Source organism: Harpia harpyja, chromosome Z, assembly GCF_026419915.1.
Source record: "Harpia harpyja isolate bHarHar1 chromosome Z, bHarHar1 primary haplotype, whole genome shotgun sequence".
Taxonomy (NCBI): domain Eukaryota; kingdom Metazoa; phylum Chordata; class Aves; order Accipitriformes; family Accipitridae; genus Harpia; species Harpia harpyja.
Window position 1 is genome coordinate 43,897,602 of NC_068969.1, and position 17,746 is coordinate 43,915,347.

General features: G+C 42.6%; 1 protein-coding gene across 5 annotated transcripts in view; it reads right to left on the reverse strand.

Moving 5' to 3' along the window:
* The window catches only part of TDRD7 (tudor domain containing 7), a 52,815-nt gene that overhangs the window by 16,143 nt on the left and 18,926 nt on the right, over positions 1-17,746 (reverse strand). For all 5 annotated transcript variants that reach the window (XM_052776227.1, XM_052776226.1, XM_052776225.1 and 2 more), the window contains exons 5-6: positions 14,329-14,414; positions 12,934-13,151 (exon numbers count right to left, since the gene is read on the reverse strand). In XM_052776227.1, the coding sequence (XP_052632187.1) occupies positions 12,934-13,151; positions 14,329-14,414 (304 nt within the window). The remainder of the gene's footprint in view (positions 1-12,933; positions 13,152-14,328; positions 14,415-17,746) is intronic.

Genomic DNA, 17,746 nt, shown 5'->3' on the forward strand with positions numbered 1-17,746 from the left:
AAGTAGAGTCAATAATCAATTGCATCTCTAACTCTAAATAATTTTGCCAATTACATTTTTATAACATGCATTTTATACAGACTTTGAAGTGGACATCCACAGGGAACTAAGCTTGAGGCAGTTACTACAGGGTAGTATTTCTTGTAATGCTTCCTCCTCCATTTTGAAGGATACCAAACACATATGACTACATCAGTACAGGACAAATACCTAATCTACGCAATTCAACTCTGACTTGCCTCCAAAGAAGTACAGTCTCTCTTTTCTCCTAGAAGGACCAGAAGATGATGACACACTCCAGAAACTTGGGTCTTTTGCACATTAACCCCCCTGATCTTCCACACAGGTACTCATATCACAAACAAAAGTTTCTGTCTCAGTTTACTGAGGGAAAGGGGATTTGATTGTATACTTCAGAAACAAGAGGACACCTGTCAGGCAGTGTTGTAAAGGCTATCTGCTGTCATGCTCAGTGAATTTTTTTTTCTTTAAAAAAGTTCTGAAATTAAGGAAGAAATTTCTGGATAACAAATTTCACAATAAATTTGATTAGGCCATTTTAAACCATACCCACAGTCTCCCTCCAGACCCAGACATTTTGCCAGTCCATATGTCTCTACCTGTTGCTAAGTTCAGTAATAAGCATCTCGCATGGTCTGAAGTCACAACCTTGAAAGCACCATTTGAGAACTGTAGAGATAAACTCACAATAAAATTCCACTTCCTAAAGTGATGCAGTTTCAACCTAGGTCAACCTAACTGTAGCTTAGCTTAGCAGTAATATCTATGTAGAATTGACATAACGAAAGCTCTCAGTGTTTTCACATTGGTCCCAAAGCAAGAACAACTCCTGCAATAAAGAAAAGTTATTAAGGTTTACGTAGCTCCACCTTGATGTTCCTTCCTCAGAGGAAACAACTCATCAGTTTCCTGGGTCCACATCACACCAAAGTCCTTTTCAGAGGCAGATCAATGAACAAAACATTGAGTAGTTGAATTACGTGCTGCTACTCAGGGGTGGCATTTACCTTTACGATATTGATGTCCATACCCATCAGAACTTTATAAACCTTGCTAAAGTAATTCTCTGCTGTTCTGTCTTAGCAACATATAACAGAAGCATAACAAAGGCGGCTTTAAGTATTATTTTACATAACAAGAATAATACATGTCACTCATTATCAAGATAACATTAACAAGACAAGAACATTTAGTTACAATACATTGAAAAAACTGAAAAAAATGGTCATTACTGTGTCAAGAGCCATGTATTTTCTCCTATGTGCACCTCTTCACACTCAGCCCAAATTGCCACATGGTGATCTGAGTTGAGAGAGTGAGCAACACCACCTAAGGATTACTACACAAGTGCATTTCCATACACTTGCTGTGCATCACATTGTCTAGTCTGGTGCAAAAGCAAGGTATCAAACGGTTCTTGAGAATAGGTCTTGGTCAACTTCCACGAACACTAGCACATGTGCTATCTAAAATTGACACAAAGGAAATAGTTTTCATAGATATAAAAAAATATTAACCACATTAGAGAATTCTCATGCACTCACGGTGGCATGTCTGAATCCTTCTCTATCAGTGAAAATCAAAGTAGTAATATTTTCTGCAAGAATAAGACATGAGAAGGCAAACAAACCTATCTAACAACCCTCAGCTCCCTGAATTCATGCGAATGAGTCCACAAGCTTTAAGACTCAAGTCTTTCCAAGTAGGCTCACTAAACCAAGGAGACATCCCCTCTTAATTGGGAGAGAGGAGAGGTAGCGTCCTACAGACATCCATTTACTAAAGAATACGTATCTACTATAGGATAAAATATAAACAAATCCTATAAAGGACTTCAATGTACCAGTGGTACATTCACCAAGTTCTTAAGCATCTCTGCTAGTCAGCTTGATGTAAGAGATGACAAAACATGTCTAGCCATGCAACCTAGAAGGACCAAAGATGTCTTCAATGATTCATGACAGGAGGAAACTACATTTGTACCCTCTGGTATCAGGCATCTTACTGTGCCTCTTGAACCACAGGTGAAGAAAGGAGCTTGGTTAAAAATAAAAACAAAAACTTATCAAAGCCTTGCAAAGGCTTTGATATACAGTTAAGAGACCAGAGTATATCAAGTGACCCACAGAAAAAATCAGGGCATAACACCTTGTCAGGTAATGACATCCTAGATACAGAGGAATTGATAAGGATGTCCCAAGTGTCCATGCACAAGATTGAGGAATTTGTTTAAATGACCAGCCAAGGAAACTTTTAGCTCCAGAAAATACTTGGCATTATCAGAACAGCAACCTGTTTGAGAAGGCTGTGTTGGAACGTATGGCAGTTCATCCTGAAAGAAGCTGGATGCAGAGATCTACCTTTATGCACCCTTTCTCTTAGCTAGCTCTTTTTAACTAGTGCTGCAACAGAGAGGAAAAAATTTTAGCTGACAGGGCTATTAAACCTTACACACTAAAGACTGGCAGCAGACTAAAGAGAGAAGATCCTTAGAGACGTTTAAGCCTCTAACTCCAATAATAGCTCTGAGGTTTTCTAGGCATTGAAGCTGTGTTTTGAAGAGACTGTAGATGCTGACTGAGCAAATGATTTAGAGTCAGAAAAATGCTATTTCAGTAAGTTGTTTCAGTTTACTTCAGTATAAATAAGCTCAGGTGGACATCATCAGGCTACTATTTCTTGCGTAGAAGTTAATATTCAAGATGCAACAGACTCCTCCAGACAGTGCTATGGCCAAGACACCTTCAAGGATGCACAATACAACAAACTTTTAATTATAAGCAAACAGCTTCACTTGTGAGCAGCACTTCAAAACAGCCACACCTTCTTTAGTACAAATATCTCAACTTGGTTTCCAGCTGAGTTTATAGATTTGCCTGCAAGGTACTTCCCATTAGTATGGCTGGCAGGCCTGCTTTGCAAGCACAGCATGCCTGCTGTCACCTCTCCCTTAGAGAGCACAAAGTAGAGTCAACAGCTGTCAGAATGTATTATCAGGGCAACAGAGACTGAAGTCATTCTACACAGAAGAAAAACATGTTTGTCCTGGGCCTGAGTAACAGAGGGAGCTCTTAAAAATTAAAATCTGGAGCCCAAAATAATAAAGCTTCAAATTAAAAAATATTCCCAATACTGACACTGCAACCGAGTAATTCAAGTGGAATGCAAAAGAAGAGCAAGTCCACTCCTTTTGACAGATACATATAGCAGGGATGAGGGCAGACATGCTCCTGTATGTGTTGCTAGGACAAAAGCTTTGTATATGCATGCTTGACAACATACAAGTAAACCACTACACTAATATATATAATCAAAAGAAAGCATCCACTTTGCGATGCCAGAATGACCAAGAGAACACCAAGTCTTGTTTAATTGTATGTACAGTGATGATCAAAGAGCAGACACACTGGCAAACTCCTAAAGTATCAATACCTCCCAGGAAGGAAGCGAAGAAAATGCCTCCTTGAAATGAGAGTTTCTAGTCAGATAAAGTGTCCTTCGCTTTCAAAGTTACATTCACAACTAGCATATGTAGCTATTTTCTGCCATTCTTCTGCAAGGTAGGAAAAGGAAACGTGCTGTGGAAGTTGGCATTTAATGTCAATGACAGTCTCATCGTATGTGGCAAACAGGAAAAGTCTTGCTCCATGATTCTTGGTATCAAACAGGTCCTCAAAGACTGCTCTAAAACACACTCATCAGAACTATCACTCTGATTCAGTGAAAATAATTCATCAGAAGTGTGATGCATGAATTCTTTCAGATCTGATTTAAATATGCAACACAGAAGCTAGCTACCATGGCATATGTATCACAGACTGCATACAGACGCATTTTGCTGACAGGCACCTTAGAGAAATGCTTCAGTGTGAAGGCAGCTCTCATCTACCTGACTTTCCTCAATAGTACATGAAGTTCAACTCCCAGCAAGCCGGAGCTCAAAGCAATGAGGAAGGTATTCCTGGCCTTGATCAGCAAGCAGTACCTTGCATCCATACATTTGGCTGACAGCATCTTTCTCTGTCAGAGGTGGCTGCTACAACTTGAAGTCCCACTATTTTTGCCAATTATTCTACAGTACAGCTCTCCCCAGGCAATGGTGAGATGCTGCTTCAACATTAACGCTCCACTCCTCCCTGCTCTTCCAAGTAGCTGCCTCTGAAAGCAACAGAGTTTAAGCTATCAAACTGTTGAATATGCATGCAAAGTAACCAATTCTGGGGTAAAAAAACAGACTTGTTTTTGAAAGGCTGAATATCCCCACTGCACAGGGTGGCATCAGACACAGTAAAGAGCTTTTCCTTACGAGGTTGTGGAAGCCCCTTACATCATCTGGTTATAGCTTATCCTTGGGATCCATTCCAGCTTTCACAGCTTCTAGTCCAATATGCAATCAACTGTTTTGCATGGGAAGCTACGATACCTAACTTCTTACCCTAAATGCCAAAAGGACACACTAAAAGGCTTGTCTTCAGCCAAACCTCATGTCAACTGGGAAGCTGGAACAGGACAGGAACAGAACTGGAACTTGTTGCCCAGAAAGGCTGTAGAGTGTCCTTTGTTAAAATGTGACTGGATACAGCCCTGGGCAAACTGCTCATGGTGACCCTGCTTGAGCAGGGGGATTGCATTAGATAATCTCAAGAGGTCCCTTTCAACCTCAGTGATTCCATGATGCTGTGAAATGTTTATGCGATATTAGAAGACCTGGCTCAGTTCTTCTTAATTTCAGCTGAATTTCAGTTATCAGGATGTTAAGAACTACCTTCAGAAAGCACAGGCCTCTTATAATACTAGGAAAGGCAAAACCATTTTGAAACATTTATGATTTAATAGCCTTTTCAGTCACTAATCCTGACAGGTATGTCAGTTTCAGTAAGAGGGTCCAGAAAAAGATCAGTTATGATATTCAGACTGGCAATGACAACAATAAATTTTGGTGGATTCTTCACAGCAAATACAGAAGATACTTTCAGCTCTTCAACTGAAGTGAAAATTTTCAGATGCTACAATGACTCTGAAACCTTTCTATTTCTGGTAGTCATTACTTCTGTACTTAACTGAAATGTTAAAACACAAGTCATACTGGGCACATTTTTGTATTTTCTTTTGTTGTTAGACTAAAGGATCCTTTTTGCCAAGATAGCCCTTGTTCAGGTTCAGCTAGTGCTCAGGGCTGGGGTGGTTAAGCTCTGCAAAGTTCAGGAGTGTCTAGGTTGCCCCCTTCTGCCCATTCTCCTTACTCTCCCACTTTATTACCTTGCACATCACAGTGAAGATAATTATTCTCCACAGTATCTCATGCTTTTGAGTCTTTGACTTCCGAAAACACAGTTACAAGTGATGCAATAAGCTAGCTGAGCCAATCTAACAACCCATACTGTTGAGGGCTGCCCTTATTCCTCACATCCTTATGCCTCACATCCTTATGCCAGCACTAAGGTTTGGCAGACACCTTTGTCAGCAGTTCTTTTTGGCTGCACTAATTTTCACCTCATAATGCAGTGAAGTCTTCCTTACCGGTCAGAGAAGTGCAAGATTTAACACACAAGGAGTTGCAACAGTATGTGAAGCAGGAACAAGGAAAGATGCTGTCAAATGGAGTCTGACAATTTGGTGGCTCATCATGTTGTCTAACCACTCATCAGTAAGACTGAGCTTCAGAAACATTGAGTAACAGCGTGTTCTAGCACTGTGTTTGGACAGCAAAGTTATTCTGGATCTTGTGTCCTCAACTGGCTCATTTCCACACATACTGTGACACCAGCTTCTCAGTGAGGCTGACACTAACTGTATTTTGCCCTGTGCTATACAATATACAACACATCTAGTTAAATTTTAGGCAGAACACATCTTCTGTTCACTGAACTCCATTCTAAATCACTAGTAGCTCTGTGCCTAGTACTAAAATACCCACTAAAGCGAACTGTCAGACGAAACATTGATTTCTTCAATGAGCATGACAAAAGAAAGCTAACTATCATAATGGTAGAGTTCATCTGCAGGAGATGGTTCGTAGGGTTTGTGTAAAACTGTGCAAGCCTTCATTCATACATACTACCAGCCATGACAGCCCACCCATCACCTCCTCCATGTGCAAAGTACATTCCAGCTAATAAGAACACACTATCTATTACATATAATTAGAGCTGTATTTTTTATTCTCTCAAGTCCATTTCTCTGTTTGGAATGATGACTTTTGCTTCACACAGCTTAATCGTGGTACAGAAATTCCTTCCTTGAGAGTAAAAACCTGACAGAACCAAAGTTGCTTAAGGAATGAAGCTGGTTACTATGGCAATCCTTCTCTTCTCTGAGTGGACCTGTTTAATTCACTCTGAACACTACAGTAAAGACTCAGCTGCCAGATGTAGCAGTATGTACTACCCAGTTGGTTAAGAGAGGGGATACCACCCAGGAACAGAGGTTCAGAAAACAACAGCCATAATCCTGTTTCTGTCAGTCTGTTTACCAGCTGATCCTGCCACCTTCCTAAGCCTTTAGTTTCACTTTCTGCAAACAGTCACAACTTTTATACAATGTAAAAGATGAAGAATATTCTGAGAACTAGATACTGTTAAAAAAAAAACCAAAACAAAACCCCAAATATCCCACCTGTCAACTAGGCAACATACGCAAGTCCCATTCTTGTCTGAAAATATCTTCTACCTTCCTGTTTGTAATGACAAATTCAACTTGTAATAACTACTTAAAAAAACCAAACCAAAAACCAATCACAAACACCCAAACCCCACCAAAAAAACCCATACCAATTTTCCCCTTCTTTTTTTCTCTGATTTTTTTCCAAGTACATATCTTCAGGAAGACAGACAGCCTTTGCGATCTGCCCAGCACCATCCCAGACATCCAAGAGATGAAACAAAGAACACTAAGCTTTCCTTTACTGTATAAAACCTCCTCCTCACAATAGCGAGGCAAACGTTCTCCAGTCCAAGGAGCATTTTAACACAGTATCAGCCAATACAATTCCAAAGTGCTTAAGCGCACTAAAGAATATGCTCAGGTATTACATATTCGCTAGCCATATGCGTATTAAAAAGCAGTAAGACAACTGACTGAGGAATGGTAGCTTACTGGAGATTAAACTGGCCTCTGATGACAACAGATTAATGGTTAAACTGATAGGTAGTCAGAGCCAGTAGGATGTTTTATGAAGAACACCACCTTTGTTCTAGAGCTGTTGAAAACCAAGTATATGTTTCCCAGCACAACTAGAATTTCCAAATTCAGCATGGTAGTGTTATTCTTCTACCAGCTCCTTAAGAAACCAGACAGAAAGACTAAGGCAGCCATTACTACAAGAAAACTTTAGAAACAAGTCTAGAAGCATGCATCCCTTCTTTCTGCCTATTAAAAGGTGGCTGCCTGCTATTCGCTGTTCTTTTCTAACTGCAAGAATGAATTTGGGAAGATAAGTGGAGAAAAAAGTAGAAGACAGCTTCACCTGACAAACACAGGGGACTGACATACTTTGTCATCTTCTTGGGCTCATGTATAAGCATGAAAAAAGGCCACTACTAGCCTTTGTAGCCCAAAGTGCTACAAAGAAGCCAGCACCAAGACTGGCTGGAAAGGATCAGCTGTGGAATAATTACATACAGGTAGGTTGAATCAGCATGTTAGAAGAGCTGTACTGGGTCAGAACAAAGATGCTCCTAGCCTGGCATCCTCTTTGACAATAGCAGGTGCCTATGAAAAAGCATAGGGGATAGGACAAACATAGTGATACCTCTTCCTCCCATTCTGGATACTCCATAGTTCAGGCACTATCAGTCAGTGACAGTTTCTTTGGAATGAAGTAGTTCATGATGACTAAGACCACAGATCATCTGTTCATCCGTGAATGTATTCAGTTGCTTTTGAATTCAAGATGATGATCATTCCCCGTTTACCTTCTCCAGGTCTCTTATTATTTTACAGCCCATACCTCCGTCTTTCCCCACCTAAATCATCTAACTTAACTGTTGCTTGTACAAAATCCATTACTTATCTTTACCCGTCACCCTTCTGAATCACCCTTTCGCTCTGCTTGATCTCTCAGTGAGTTTTTGTTTCTGTATTTTTCAGGTGGAGATGGGAGGAGCACATCTGATTTTGACATGTGCTTACACATTTCCCCAGTGGTACAGTGTTTGCTATTTTGTTCTCTATTCATGAGAATAGAGACCGGACCATCTTTTCAAGGAAGTTTGCTGCCTCCCTGGGGCCTGAATTAGAGATGTCACCAGACGACTGAATAGCTTAGTACAGCTTTTGGACTATTATCCACTCCTGCTCTTTCATGTGGGTACTAATGATGTTGCAACAAAAAGTCTAAGGTCAATCAAAAGAGATTTCAGGGCCGTGGGAAGAATGCTAAAAAAATTCAGGAGCACAGGTAGTATTTTCCTCAGTCCTACCAGTAACAGGGACGAAACAGATGAGCCCAAGATATAAACACCTGACTCTAGGACTAGTGCCTCCAATAAAATTTTGGGTTTTATAACCATGGAAGAATCTTTGAGGCACAAGATATGACAGGGCCTGATGGGATCCATCTGTCCCAATGGGGGAAATGCATCTTTGGTCATAAGCTGGTGGGAGTGATCGAGAGGGCTTTAAAATAGAAACACTGAGGGGAGGGGATGCCAACAGGAGAGCTTGAAGGTATGCAAAGGGTTGGCATGGCATTGCCTGAGGGTGGCAATGCTAGTGGGAACATTTACATTGCTCCTGGGAGCACAGAGGGCTCAGGAGCACATCTGAAATGCTTGTACACCAACGCACGCAGTATGAAAAACAAACAGGATGAACTGGAAGCATTGATCAGTTCCCAGAGCTATGATGTCATTGGTATTAGTGAGACTTGGTAGAATCAGTCCCATGACTGGAGTGCTGGGATGGAGGGCTAGGCAGGGCAGGGGAGGTGGAGAAGTTGTACTGTATGTAAGGGAGAGATTTGACTGTACAGTCCCTACAGTTACGAGATGATGTGGTTAAGAGCCTCTGGGCAAGGATTAGGGGGATGGAAAACAAAGCAGATGTCATAGTGGCTGTCTACTACCTGATGGCCTGGCCAGGAGATAGCACTGATGAATTATTCTACAGACAATTAGGGAAATCTCTGGATCAGTATCCCTTGTCCTTCTGGGAGATTTCAACTTCACAGACATCAACTGGGAATACCATACTGCTGTGACAAGCATGTCTGGAAAACTCCTGAACTTGGTTGAAGTTAATTTCTTGTCACAAGTACTCAGTGAGCCAACTAGGAAAGACGCCCTCCTAGACTTGCTATTTGTGAATAGAGGAGGACTGTGTCTCAGGGGAGGTTCAGGCTTGACATCAGGAAGCATTTCTTTACTGAGAGAGTGGTCAAACACTGGAACAGGCTTCCTAGAGAGCTGGTCAATGCCCCCTGCCTGTCAGTGTTTAAAAGGCATTTGGACAATGCCCTTAATAACATGCTTTAACTTTTGGTCAGCTGTGAAGTGGTCAGGCAGTTGGACTAGATGATTGTTGATAGGTCCCTTCCAACTGAAATATTCCATTCTATTCATTTTCAAGTACTTCTTATCACTTGCATTTTCTCCTACTGAGCCAACATTTTCATGAAGTGATTATACATGCCAAGATCTCTTTTCCCAAGCTTAACAGTCCACACAGAAAAAACCATTTTTTTAATGTAATGAGAGTCTTTCCTGTGCATTGCTGTAGTTAAGTCTCAGTTGCAATTTTATGGGCCAGCAACCCGGTATTAAGAAGTTCCATACTTCTTCAGAGAGCCCTGGTCTTTATAACCCTGAACAACCCTGTATTATTAGCCAGCTCAACCTGTATTTACACCCTTTACGAACTCACTTACTACAATCCTGACCAGCATGTGTCCAAGTGTCCCCTTTGTGGAATCCCACCATGACTTCCTGCCTTTCTGAAGGTCATACCACTCAGTAAGGGGGTTTATAATTAGACTGCAAAGGGAACCACCAGACATGGTACCAGTACCAAAGGTAAAATTATTACTACTTTTGGGTTATTTTTCACTTGGGGAAAACAAACAAAGAAAAAAACCCCCGAACTTGTTTGTTTACAAGTCTGCATTCCTCTCACTCTCATACCTCTGTTGTAATGTTCTCTCTCCCTCAGGGGTTCAGCTGCCTGCATCCCAAGGATTCAAGGCTGAGCCCAAACACAGCAGAGCTATATAACTTTGGCTCAGAATTCTAAAAAAATTGCCAAATTGTGAGAAAGACTTGTGAGAAAAATCTGCAGAAAGATAAGAAATGAGACAGGGGTAGGATGGCTAAAACGGGGATCACTAACTGCTCAAACATGCATGACAAAGTAATTCATCAAACAGAAAGGTATAAGATTCTGATAGAATAAAAATGAAAGTGGGAGGATCACCACCAGTCATCACTTTTTTCAAAGCACTAGTTTTGCTGGAGACGGAAGCAGACAATTCAGTGACACTGCAGCTCTGACCAACAGAGCTGTTGAAGTAGTCTCTTCTTCTGGCTGAAGCCTGTCTGGACAGCAAAGACTTTTTGGGTATTATATAAGGGTGGTTAGCCTACTTACTCTCAGCCCAATTACTCATTAAGGTTTGGCTATAATGTGCGAGTGCTAGCCACTACATAATTACTTTGTACATTTGCATTTAGCTGTGCAAAATATATTGTTACAAGCAAGATGTTCAAGCAAGCTAACCTAAAGAAGAGAAGTAACAGACCAACGGAGAACAATGTCAGCCTCGATCCTTTGTAGTAGGTCCTCTTGCCTGAAAGGTGAAGACTGAAAACAAGATCATCAACCCGCAACTTACAGTGATTTTTTCGGAGACTTCAGCTCACTAGATTAAGAAAAGTTTCCATTACTGATAGTTGTAACCTAAACACAGAAATTATAATTTCCAAGAAGTAAAAAATGAAATTCTTTCCTTTCAGAGAAAAGTTTAGGGATATGAGTTATGCAGAAGTGACACTGTCCACTGCAGAGTCCTCAAATGATGAGCCTGGAGATGCTGAAAGCATGTTACAAAGTTTACTGCCTGCTAGTTTGTAACTAAGCTACTACCAATCAGTATGCATTCAATAAGAGTATGTGCTGTCTCTAAGATGGTACTGAGAGAAACACCAGGCATTTTTTCTGTTATTCAGAGGCTGGCAGACACTCCCAGTGTAAGTACCCAATAAGGCAGAAATAATTAAAAATTAGTCATGGGAGCATCTTTACTGATACTGAAGAGTACAGTCTGCCCTCTGGCATTTCAAAGGATCTACAGAGCTGTACACCTGCAGATGACTTGTTTGAACCAGGAATAAACACTGATTACATTTAAGAGATGTATGGTAGCCTTCATATGAGAAGGTCTGGGTCCCAGTTGAAACTTCTCCATGCCAGTGCGATGACTATGGTTTACATAAGTCAGTAAACTGAGACGGGCTTCACAGGCTCATTAACAGTTCTCTACAATAAGACTGACTGTGCCAAGACAACTTGATAGTTCTGATTGCTGTTGTTCTGTGCCTGCTGTATTACAATGTTTCCGCAGATTTAAGGACTGCTTATTTACACTAAAATGACTTTATTTGCTTGCTAAAAAGAAGAGATAGACCCAAGAGATAACAAGCAAATGGACAATGAACATAGACCAAAGACCCTGGATGAACAGTAACATTTTGTCTGGAACATTAGCTATGAAAAAGACTAAAATTTGCTCCATGAATTAAGTAACTCAAAACATAACAGCTTGCTCTATGGATAACACAGGAACCGATCATCAACCATCAAAACAAATTGCTGCTATCTGCATACGTTACTGGTGTCTGTAGTAAGATGTCACAAATGCAATTCACGTATGTTAGAATACCATACACACATGCAAATGATGTTATTCCTGAAGAGCAATTATTTAATCTCAGTGAAACTTTTTGGGGGGCATTTATAGTTATTACACAAGAAAATACTTAGCACTATGTACATGAAAAGTCACTTCAAGCAGACAGATACTCTCATTACTTCAATACCCTTCTGGTGCTACAGTTTGACAGATGCTGGTGAAGTTGAAAGTGTTCATTGATATGACTGGCCTGTTAAAGAAAAGCTAAACAAAGACTTGATGCAAAGCTGCATTATACCCTAAATGAACCATGAGTACAGAAGAAGAGATAAAAGCACAGCAATTGAAGACCCTTAACCCAGTGGTGATAGCAGCTCACGTGGCAGACCTGTAAGTGGAGGCTCAGCCTAATACCAGCTCCTAATATGAAGGACGAAGATGCCTCTGGTGATCAAGAGGTAACAGACATCAGTGGGGGGAGGGCAGGAAGGGGTTGTGCTGTAATCTCTCCCCCCAACATTATCACACTTCACTTTCATCTATTGTATCATAAGCTCAACTTACACAGCAAAAACCTTGACTTAAGATGTGAGAAAGACCTGTGGAAAAGTCTATAGAAAAATAACTACTACACTGTTCACACAGGATTTGCTGGTAGCTTATAGATTAAGAGGAGATAAACCCACCAACAAGGAAAAGCATAAAATGCAATGGGGAGAAAAAACACCACGGCATGGAGAGCAAGTGTCATCAGCTGCTGTTTGGGTTGTCAGTGTTGGAGTCAAAGGTGGCAACTCAGCAACCCAGAGTCCCTGCTCCAGGAGGCCACAGAGGCTGACCTTTCTTCTCCAAAACAATGCTAGTCCAGCCAACAGTGATTTTTTGGGGCATTGTTTTGAAGGCATTGTTACAATTGCGGGGGGGCAGGGGGCGGTTCTTTCTTCTTTTTCTCTTCACTGCTACAGATCATGAAAGGAAATGCAGACTATATGAAATAACATTTGGCAAATGAACGCTCAGAAATGTGTAGGGTACTGGCATCTTCCACAAAAATAATATTCAATACTTACTGTGCACACATGAGGCCAGTTCTCAAGCTGACGGAGCACTGCTGTGCTAAGCTCCTCCCAGTACATTTCCCGGTAGATCTGTGGCATCTTTGACACCCAGACACCACTGCTGCACTTGCTCAGAATCTCCTTAATGCGACTTTGAACTTCATTGACATGAGCAGCAGAAGGGCCAGAGGCAACAGTATGTGTCTCCGCAGTGGATGTATTCAAGTTATCTGGTAAACAAAAATACAGCCTTGAAGTAAACATAGCCTTAGCAGCAGAGAGAAAGATATGATTACCTACCCACTTAAAAATTAAACATGGGAGCTGCCAGCATAGCACCAACTCTGAAATGCTTCTCTCCTGCCCAGCACAGTTGTTTCACTCACTTTCTATAGGAAAGAGCCATGGAAACCTCAGACATTTAGTAATGGACCTGAAGCTGAATTTTCAGTCACTGTAGTTATTGTCCTAAGATGTTGCTACGTGTTTCTTCTGAAGGGATCCTGGAAGAGGTTACAGAACCTTAAGCCATGCTGCTGCTGAGAGGCTGCACTGAGGCAGTGTCCCAAGAGGGACACAAGATAATTTCTTTACAAGTACAAACACAACAACAAAGATATAGCAAAACACCCAAGGATGTTCTTCTAAATTCAGACAGATGTACAAAACAGATGAGTGATTTGCCTTTCATTCTAAGACATGTCCTGAGGAAAAGTCTGAACTCAGCACCCAGCCTTTCTGAGCTACTGCATCCAAGGAAGTCCTCCAGCAGAGCAGGGAAAGAGACAGCAACTGTCCAGCTACTTTGGACAGTTTCATACATTGTGTGTAGGAGCAAGGCAGTCATTATCCCAGTTGGAAGTTCACATCACTATCTTGCCTGCTCCCTCATCTCTACTCCTCTCCTCCCTTTGGAGGGGTGTATTTGCTACCAGTCCTGAAGCTTCACAAATCAACATGACAGGTCTCAAAGACAGCAATCATCATTTGACAAGTCCATCAACTGCACAACGGCTGGGAGCCAGGCACGCAGACAGATATTTTAGTCACAGCTAGGTTAGCGTGCTGCTTACTCCTGAAAGCCAGGATTCACTCTCCTATACCAGATCCCTACCCTGGCAGTGAAATTAAGCATACTCCTCCTGTTTCCAAGCTACTCACACGAGCTTTGCGATTGCCTTTGACACTTGCTACACAAGGATTTTCCTAGAAGACAGAGAGGCAGACAAGTAATTACACACACTTCCCCAGCACCATGAAATCAGAGTGAGAAGGTTCACTCACAGAACTTGGTTTCTCACCCAAACCTGTCCTCATTCAAAACAAGTACTAAGATGGATTTTTCTTAAGATGACACCCAATCTAATGTGAGTAGTCGATAAAAACTTTCTTAATGGGCAAGCATACCATTTGAATCTATGGAAGAGCTTCTGGACAGGTGAACTTGCAACTCCTTTTGAAACCGTGGTGGAACAGTTAGTCTCTTCTCAGACCTAAAATTGAAAAGAAAATTGCTTTAAATCATTCTCCTGGCTCTGAACAGCATTCCATTTGCTTACAAGACCTACACATAAAATAAAATGTATTTCACATACTTCTAGCAGGCCCCCTGCACAAGATCAGTACTCACAATGTCTGGTTTGGAAGACAACCTGATCAGCAGTAACAAGACAGATCAAGAGATGGTTTCTAGTTTTTTCTTGTTATTCCAATTATTATGAGAAATGAAACGCACAGTAAAGAGACATTAGTAAAAAAAGAGCATCTAGGCCTAATAACACAGTTGATGGTCTTACGTTTGATATGTTCAGCCTCCCTACTTGTACCTGGATGGTGTCTCAGTCTTGCTGTTGAACTTGATTAGGCTCACCTTCTTGGTAGCCACATCAGAGTCTCCTGAAAGTATTTGGCTTCAGAAGTCAGGGGAACACCTAAAACTACACAGGAACTCGAGGTCTTTTTGTGGACCCTGTTGCTACGCTGTTTAACAGATTCCTCTGGAAGTGCTCTCCCACAGAAAGGACACAAATGTCATGCATGCAGTTGTTCTTCTGAGGACCTTCAGAGGGCATCAGCTTATACTGGGAGCACATGCAGCACCATGACCTCCTGACAATGAAGGGGTCACAGCAGTGAGTAGCTCACTAAGACTGTTCTGGAAACAATCAGCTGTGGAATAATTACATACACTGCAAGCAAAAGGGAACAAGAGTTGGAGAAAAAGTTCAAAGACCAGGACAAAGCACCTCCTAAAGACACATACCCAAGAAGTGGAGAAGTCAGGGTAGCAAATGCACCAAAACAGCTCTCCACAGAAGCATGGCAGGTTGCTGTGAACACCAGGCATCTCCAGACCACAGAAGCCACTGCACATGCACTGAGCAGGCTCTGCAGATGGTCTCTGCCCAAGGGGCCAGTAAGGAGACTGGCCATCCCTGGAGTTCAGGGACAGCTCTGGAGGAAACTACAAACTTCACCAGCCACAGAAACACCCAGGGGGGTTTTCCCAGCTTCACCTGAGCTCTCCGAAGGTAGGATAGAGGTCAAGTATGATGCTGAGGCTAGTCGCAACAGGAAGTCGAGACTAGCACAGTATTAAGGTAGCCCTAGGTGCCTTGACACTGACCTTTAATCAGAGCACATCCACATATCAGAAAGAGGCCTCCCACATTCACACCTCTTCTAAGCAGCATCTTACAAGATTTAACATGAACTTATCTCCCTTGCTTTTTTGCTGTCCCTGTTAAGATGAAACTACTGCTCCTCCAGTAGCTATGGGGTGTCACTTGTACCAAAAATAATACTTCTGTTCTGGGCCAGGTCCCACAGCATTAGCAGTGAGGGCAGCCACTGCCCAGCACTGCATTTTCCCAAGCTGGAGAGCCATGCCCGGAAGTGCTGAACAGTAACTACAACTACAAGCACATTTGTGAAACACAACTGGGACGAGACTCAAAAAGTACAAAGGCAAAGTCACCCACATGAAACCCAAGCACATATTCACACCTTGCACTTGTTGGGTATCTGAAAAGACTCTTCCAACACTCCACCTGCATCACAGGAAAACACGCTCTGGGCACAGCTCAGATCCCCACACAAAGCAGCAGCACAGTCTCTTCTTAGAAGGTATGCTGTGACTGGCCATGCAGACCCTACAAGAAACCCAGGATCCCACCTCTCTATACATATATTTACCAGCATGGACAACTCCAAGCTGGACAGATAGCAAGGAAAAATCTCCCCTTATGGGAAGCAGACTCAAAAGAGACTATCACCACTGCTAGGCAGCAAGCAAAACAATCGCATGAGCTAGCCACACAGGTAATGAAGACTGTCCTGCTACTGCTGCCTCCCAGTAGGAATCCATAGCTATGTTCTAGTCCTCAGTGCCACATACCATTTCTACCACCTTAAGCCACACATCAGGTGACACAGATTACATGAGTGCAGGGTAAGCCAGCAGGAACCGCAGCAAGGTTTCAGTGAAGAGGGCAGATGTTCCTCTCTCAAGCCGTGCTGTCTAGAACACCTCGGAAAGGAACCTGGAACAGAGGACTGATGATTCCGTTATGTTGCAAGTGAAAGCAAACTGGATTTTGGATCCTCTCAGTATTAAGAGACTTCATGTGGTATCTTCCTGTGCTTCCTGCTGTGGATCAACAGCTTCCTATGGAACAATGAGGTGTTAACATCAGCTTTGAGCCCAGTTATTACCAGTTTCGAGCCCTGCAATCAGATGAGGATCTTGTGATGCGCTGCTTCCTCACACAGATCATGATGGTCTTATCTCTCCAAAGATGGGATGGAACACAGCCAGACCACAGCAGGGCCAACACACTTCTCCCCAGCATGCAGATATGGACAACTCAGCTGCCTGCAAAGCCTCATGTTCCTCAGCTGCTAGAAACTGCTCCCAGCAAGAGGCCTCCTAGCCACACTAGCAATAAGAGAACACATCAGCAGCCTGGCCATTCACAAGTGCCTGAGCAGCCATGCAGCTCTGCCAAGCCCCTGTGTGCAGCTGTAGTTCAGGAGCCAGTTATGTTTCAGTCCCACAGACCACTGTCTCAGAGCAAAGGGAAGGCATGCCCTTTCCTGCCTATCGCCTTACATTGGTAAGGCCCATGCCATCCAGCTCTGCTCTTTGGCCCTTGGACAGTGCTATCTCAGCAGCAGGGCCAGGTGGTCACCAGCAGCGAATGCTGCCTGCTGGTCCAAGCAAAGGAGTCACCAGCTCCCTGCTGGTCCAAGCATCTCAACTGGTTCTCATCTGTGTCATTCCTTTCCAACTTCAAGGATCTCTGCAGTTAGTCTTACAAGAAAGGTCTCTCCTACCTTCCGTGGGTTTGCAGGTCCACAGCAACATGCTCATGACATGAACTTACCAAGTGATTCCTGCTATAAGACAGCCTCTCAGACCCTGCAACAGTGTCTGCAAGAAAGCCTGGGAGGGCAGCAGGAAACAACCTGGCACAGCTGCAGCTACTGTCAGCATCTCCCCCTTGTCATCTGGGTGTGGCAGAATGGGAGGAGAAACAGCCTGTTCCCCTTCCACCCAACACTACACAGCGGCAAGCCCCAGAAGCTGTGGTCATGAAAATCTCTCAGCAGAACACCACAGAGCACTAGAGAGGTGGCACACAGACTTTGGCAGCCACAAGGGAACTGCCATTTGCAGTCTCACTGTGGGGCTTCACTACACGATGCTGGGTGGAGCAACAAGATCAGTCAGCACCCAAAGTCTGTCACTGGGAAGACATCCTGCCAAGACAAGTAATACAGATCTGCCATAGCAGGACAGATGCTCAACACAGAAGGAGAAATC